The following is a 6,192-nucleotide window of genomic DNA, read 5'->3' on the forward strand; positions in this document are numbered from 1 at the left end:
AGTATTTGTATGTACATATTTACACTCACCAAACATTATAAAAACACCCACAAGAAAAAAATAGGAAAAGAACTAATAAAGAAAAGAAAAAAAGAAAAAGAAAAAGAAAAATGCATAAAAACAGAAAACAGAAAAAGTAAATGAGAAAGAAGAAGGCTATGTCGCGTTGGAATGGGTTTTGGCCGGTTAAAGAATTGACTATCTAAATATGGGGTCACTCAAAAACCAAAAGCCTAGGACAACTCACGGACTTACCCAAACAAAGGTACACGAATCTTATAGCAGAGATCAATGGCCCAAAAATCGATTGGCCCAAAATTAATTTTCAGATGACTTATGTATAGCTAAACTGATAATGTTGTGCTCATTACCAATTACATAGAGCTCCCTAAATTGGAAGACCAGCCTAGAGCTGCCAAACTAGTGATCGTCACGGAATTTTACTCTTCTCGGTAACTTGTCTTTCACTGATATCCCAGTTAGTGACATCGGTATTACCCTTACATAAAAGTAATGGATTAGTGACATCAGTATTACCTTTACATAAGAAAATAAAATAAAATAACAACAGCAACAATAACAACAACAACAACAACAACAACAATAATAATAATAATAATAAAGCTTTTTATGGAAGAATGAATTCGTGACATTGGTATTACCCTTTTAGAAAAAGAAAATAAAAGTAAAACAAAATCAAAATAATGACGTTCTCGAAAAAAAGAATGAAGCCCTTCGAGAAAAAAGACAAACCTTTAAAAACTTGCACGCAATTTTGCACTAAAATTGCACTTTTTGAAATATGCAAATAATAAACATATGATAGTGCAATTTTCGTATTCTACTTTATTTTAGACACATATTACTTAGCACTCGCATTTATACTTAGACACATAAAAATAAAAAAAATACTTTTCTAAGAAGGAATGAATTAGTGGTGTTGATATTACCCATTAAGAAGAAAGAAATTGGAAACAATAAAATAAAATAATGATAAAATTCACACACAATTTACTCAAAGTTATATTTGTTTATAATATGCAAGAATAAGCATATAATAATGGAATTTCACAAAAAAATGTTTACTAAGTAGTAATGAATTAGTGACATAGTAACATTGGAATACCATTTGAAAAGAAATAAAATAAAAAAATAACAAAAAAAATAGTTAAATTTCCTAAGGAAGATATCTTAGTGGCATTAGTATTACCATTTAAGAAGAAAGAAAATGGGAAACAAAATCTAAAACAAGCAGTGAAATTTTTTGCACAAAATATACATAAAAATTGCACTTTTTAAATCTGCAAGAATAAGCATATAAAGTGGATTTTTCACAAAAGAACTAAGAATGAATGAATTAGTGACAATGGTATTACCCTTGAAGTAGAATGAAAATAAAAATAAAAATAAAACAATATCAAAACAATAAAGTTCCAAAAAAGAATAAATCAGTGGCATTGGTATTTCCTTTAAGGAAAAATAAAATTATAAAAAAATAAAAAAACTAGCAGACAACTTGCACCGAAATTGCACTCTTTGTAATATGCAAAGAATAATCATATAGTGACATTTTGGCACATATTACGTACTCCCTCCGTTCCATAATGTAGTGTTTATAGATATTTACAGAAGTCAAACATTACAAACTTTGACCATGTTTATAGAGAAAAGTAGGTACATCTAGAATACCAAATGCACATCATTGGATACATCGTGAGTTATATTTTCAGAATGTTTATGTTTGGTATTGTAGATGTAGACATTTTTCTCTGTACACTTGGTCAAAGTTGGCAAAGTTTGGATTACACAAAAATCTATAGGCACTACATTGTGAAATGGAGGGAGTAGTATTTGTATGTATATATTTACACTCACCAAACATCACAGAAATACCCAAAAGATAATTTTTTTAGAAATCAACTAATAAAGAAAAGAAAAAAGAAAAAGCAAAAGAAAAAGGAAAGCGCATAAAAACATAAAAGAGAAAAAATAAAGGAGAAAAAAGAAGGCTATGTCGCATTGGAATGGGCTTTGGCCCGTTAAAGAATTGACTGATCTAAATATGGGTCAGTGACAAAACAAAAGCCCAAGACAACACATAGACTAACCCAAAAAAAGGTACACGAATCTTAAAGCAAGAGATCAATGGCTCAAAAATCGATTGACCCAAAATTAATTTTCAGACGACTTAGGTATAGCTAAAATATAATGTCGTGCTTATCACCAGTTTTTTTCACGAGGAAAGGAGAGTTTTATTCCATGATGAGAGAGTTACAGTCGAGAGGCAAAAGATCCTCAATACATGGTGGACCTAGGTGCAACCACACAGCCATGGTAAACTCTAAACGACTATAATTTGCCAAACGGTCGGCAACTCTATTTTGATCCCTAGATAATTTCTAGAGAATAAACTCCCGGTCTTTCATTAACTCCTTAATTTCAGCCACCAGGCAGAACGAACTAGTCCATCTCATGTAAGACTAGACAAAGCTTCACTTGAATTGGATTGGACAATGCTGGAAGGTTAGAATGTTGTAAAGCAAGCGCCATTCATGTAACTCTGCTTCCAGTGCATCGTTGCAATTGAAAATAAACCGATATGCAGCAAAAATAACTGATCCATTGTGATGTCGGAGAATCATCCCTGCCGCCGCTGCACCAGACTCCCCTGAAAAGGACCCATCCACTGACAGAGCAACATAATCAGGAGGAGGAGGCAGCCAAAGCTTAGGAGCTGCGACCACTCTTACTTCAGGCGAAGTCCAACCAGCAACCGTCATTTTACCCTTAATAAATTCCTCTGTGCTATACTTACTAGCATCTCCAATAGACTTCATATAACTCTCCAAATAGTCTACCGTAGCAGCCACCGGGGGAACCTCTTTATCATGAGTAAGATCATTCCGTAATTGCCAGATGCGCCATATAAGCATAAGAACACGGTCGCGCTCGGCATCGTTACAATTAATCAGCAGGTTCAGCAACCACTCTTTCCCACTGTTAATAAGGAGCTGGTCATAGGGGAGCGACCAAACGCGCCTCACGGCCTCCCAAATGCTACGTGCATGGTTGCATGCAACCAATGCAGGGTACTCCCTCCGTTCCTAAATATAAGTCTTTGTAGAGATTTCACTATGAACCACATAGGATGTATATAGATGCATTTTAAGTGTAGATTCATTCATTTTGCTCCGTATGTAGTTCACCTAGTAAAATCTCTACAAAGACTTATATTTAGGAACGGAGGGAGTAGCTATCTTCCACCACAATGCCGTAGAGGGGGCACGTCCCGCGCGACGTGAGATGCCTATACTGCATGCACGCCGTAGTAACCAACGCACCAGTCGCCGCTCGCCAAGCCGTATGTTTCATGCGTAAAGGAACACAAGAGTTCCAGATAAGATTCCAAATGGATCGATTCCCGTCGGGGCTAGTGCTCGATGCCCCGCCGGCGAACTGTTCATCATGCACGGCCGTCCCAGGTAGTACGCACTTTTCACGGAAAAACGCCCGTTCTTCTCCGTATGCCAGGCAAAGAAATCTTGACGTTGTCTCGGTGAAGTACGGATTTTCAGAATTTCACGGACATCCAACGGCCAAAAATGGTCATTCAAACGTTGCACCATCCAAGCACCATTATCATCAAGAAAATCAGACACACGGTTGAATCGACAGTTCCCTTTCGGTGTGACCGGCCGAAAGTTATGGCCTCGAGGGATCCAAGGATCCCTCCAAGTACGTATCGATGAACCATCTCCAACCCGCCAAATTATGCCTTTTTTAACCAGTTTCAGACCATGTTCAATTTCTTTCCACACTGCTGAAGAGTTTCCTGTAAATACTGTGTCCAATAAATTTTCATTGGGATAGTACTTCGCTCGTAATAACCGTGTACACAAACTTTCTGGATTATCAAGGAGTCGCCAGGCTGCTCATCACCAGTTACATAGAGCTCCCAAAACTGGATGACCAGCCTAGAGCTGCCAAACTACTCCCAATTTGTTTAGCAAACTTCACGTTCCACTTGAGAAATGAGAAAAAAAAGGGTTGAACGTGAAGTGAGGTGGCCAGCTCATGCACGCACATGCTCCCTCCCGGCCTGCCATAAGGCAGCAGCATGCCGGTCTGACGGAAATAAGTTAAATCTTACTGCAGTGTCTGCTGAAGAGAACGCGATGGAGCATGAATCGCCATGATGGCAGCTCAGAGAATTGAGATCGTGCATGTGAGACGTGTGACCTTCCTTCTCCTCGTCGCCTCCCTTCCCTTTTACAGCTCACAAAGGCAGCGTCGACAAGAAGTAATAAAATATTCGATCTCGTGCTCGGAAAGATGGCGTAGGTGAGCGGGCGCGCGAAAGTGGAAGCCATGGCGATAGCGCTAGCGCAAACAAGCCGCGCGAATCTTGGCCTCGGCCTCAATCATGGCGCTGTAGTGGCCTCACCTTCTTGGAAGCTTTACCACAACCCTCACTACTTGTCACCTCGCGGCGACTCCTCCGGCCCCTCTCGCAGATCCCCTTCTCGCCCAGAGCACCGCAGACCTATGATCGTGGCGAATTTCGACGAAGACGGCGGCGGCCGCGGCATGGAGCAGCAGCTTGGGTACGGCGACGGGGGCGTGGCGTCGGTGTCGGAGCTCCTAGCGCGGGTGGAGGAGCTCGTGGCGGAGCTCGAGTTCGAAAGGCGCATGCGGCGAAAGGTTGAGGCGCTCAACGAGGCGCTCGCCGCGGAGCTCGCCGAGGAGCGGCGCCGGGTCGAGGCCGAGCGAGCGAGGATGCGGGAGGAGCTCGACGAGGAGCGGCGCCGGGTCGAGGCCGAGCGCGCGAGGATGCGGGAGGAGCTCGACGAGGAGCGGCGGATGCTGCGCGTCGCGGAGCTGTGGCGGGAGGAGCGGGTGCGGATGAAGCTTGCCGACGCTCGGGCCGCCGTCGAGGAGAAGCTGCGGGAGGTCGCCGACGCCGGGCAGCGTGCTGCCGATGCCACCGCCGCTGCCGAAGGCTGCAGCTGCAGGAGCGGCAGCCCGATCGGCGGCAAGGCAAGCCCGGCGAGTGTTGGGCAGCAAAGCCCAGCGAGCAGTCAGCACGGCCAACAAAGCCCGGCGAGCGGTCAGCACTCCCAATCGCACCGGCGAGAAGTCACCGGCGGCGAGAACCCTCACATCAGGAGGGGGATCAAGGGGTCCGTGGAGTTCCCGAGGGCTATCCGTGTGCGGCCGCGCGGCGAGGAGCGCGTGGATCTGGTATCCAACATCGAGTGCCAACGGGCGCAGCTGCGCGTCCTCATGCGGCACCGGAGTGCGGCCGCCGCCGGCATGACGGGCCTCGTCGGCGCGGCGCCGGACAACCTCGTCGTGTAACAATGTACTCACCACTTAGTTACTCTAATCATATGTAACTTTCACCAGGATATATAATGAAAAAACAAGCAACTTGTGCGCTGCAGTCGTTTGCTTTGAGAAGCTTCCAGGTGCTCTAGTCTCATCTTGCTTAACGTTTACCGAAACTGGCGGGGGCTGGATGGTTTTCCTCCGGGTGTCTGTGCCGCTGAAGCTGGTCTCTGGGGTGGAATCGAGCTCGGAGTGGCCATTCTGATTCAGCGGCATGACGCGTTGAGATTTTTGGACACACTTGCTTCGGTTGGCGTCCGTCTGATGTCACCCGCACGACTCCCAGTTCGTGCCATCTTTCGTGGAGTCCAGTGCTCCAGTGGATTCAGGTTCAGTGTGACTGTGAGGGTGCCTTGCTTAGAGCATCTCTAGCGGACCCTTTATATCATCCCGACCCATAAAATAATCGTCATTATACAATTTTGCGCGGAAGCAGTGTCTCGAACAGAAACCATAAACGTGTCCGCCTTAAAAAAATTGAGGGGTGCGGGGCCGGTCGGGGCCCAGTATCCCGTCAAAGCGGTTGGCGGGAGGGGCATTTCAGCGCGCGCGTTCCCTAAATCCCCTCCCGCAGCCACCCGCCCCGTTGCCTACATTTCCGGCCACTTTTGTCGACGGAATCGCGCCGCCGGGCCGCACTACACCCAGGTCCACTCGTCGGCGCCTCGGATCCGCCGAGCCGAGCTGCCCCCGGATCACCGCCGCCCCGGATCGACCGCCACCGAGTCGCCGCCACCCCGAATCGACCGCAGCCGGTGAGCCCCTTTTCTGCCCCTTCTAGCTCGACCGCGGGTGTTCAAATTT

At 45.5% G+C, this 6,192-nt stretch overlaps 1 protein-coding gene across 1 annotated transcript; it reads left to right on the forward strand.

Moving 5' to 3' along the window:
• The first annotated feature begins 4,184 nt into the window (after window positions 1-4,184).
• LOC123169004 (protein BRANCHLESS TRICHOME) lies at window positions 4,185-5,443 on the forward strand. The gene has a single exon (XM_044586868.1). It carries the CDS (start codon window positions 4,369-4,371, stop codon window positions 5,356-5,358), a length of 990 nt encoding a protein of 329 aa, XP_044442803.1. The 5' UTR covers window positions 4,185-4,368; the 3' UTR covers window positions 5,359-5,443.
• The last annotated feature ends 749 nt before the right edge of the window (window positions 5,444-6,192 follow it).

The sequence above is a fragment of the Triticum aestivum genome, chromosome 1D, assembly GCF_018294505.1.
Source record: "Triticum aestivum cultivar Chinese Spring chromosome 1D, IWGSC CS RefSeq v2.1, whole genome shotgun sequence".
In the NCBI taxonomy this organism is placed as follows: Eukaryota; Viridiplantae; Streptophyta; class Magnoliopsida; order Poales; family Poaceae; genus Triticum; species Triticum aestivum.

Bases quoted from the DNA above. Each gene is read 5' to 3' on its own strand.
- LOC123169004 (XM_044586868.1), top strand. From the start codon at position 4,369: ATGGCGATAGCGCTAGCGCAAACAAGCCGCGCGAATCTTGGCCTCGGC.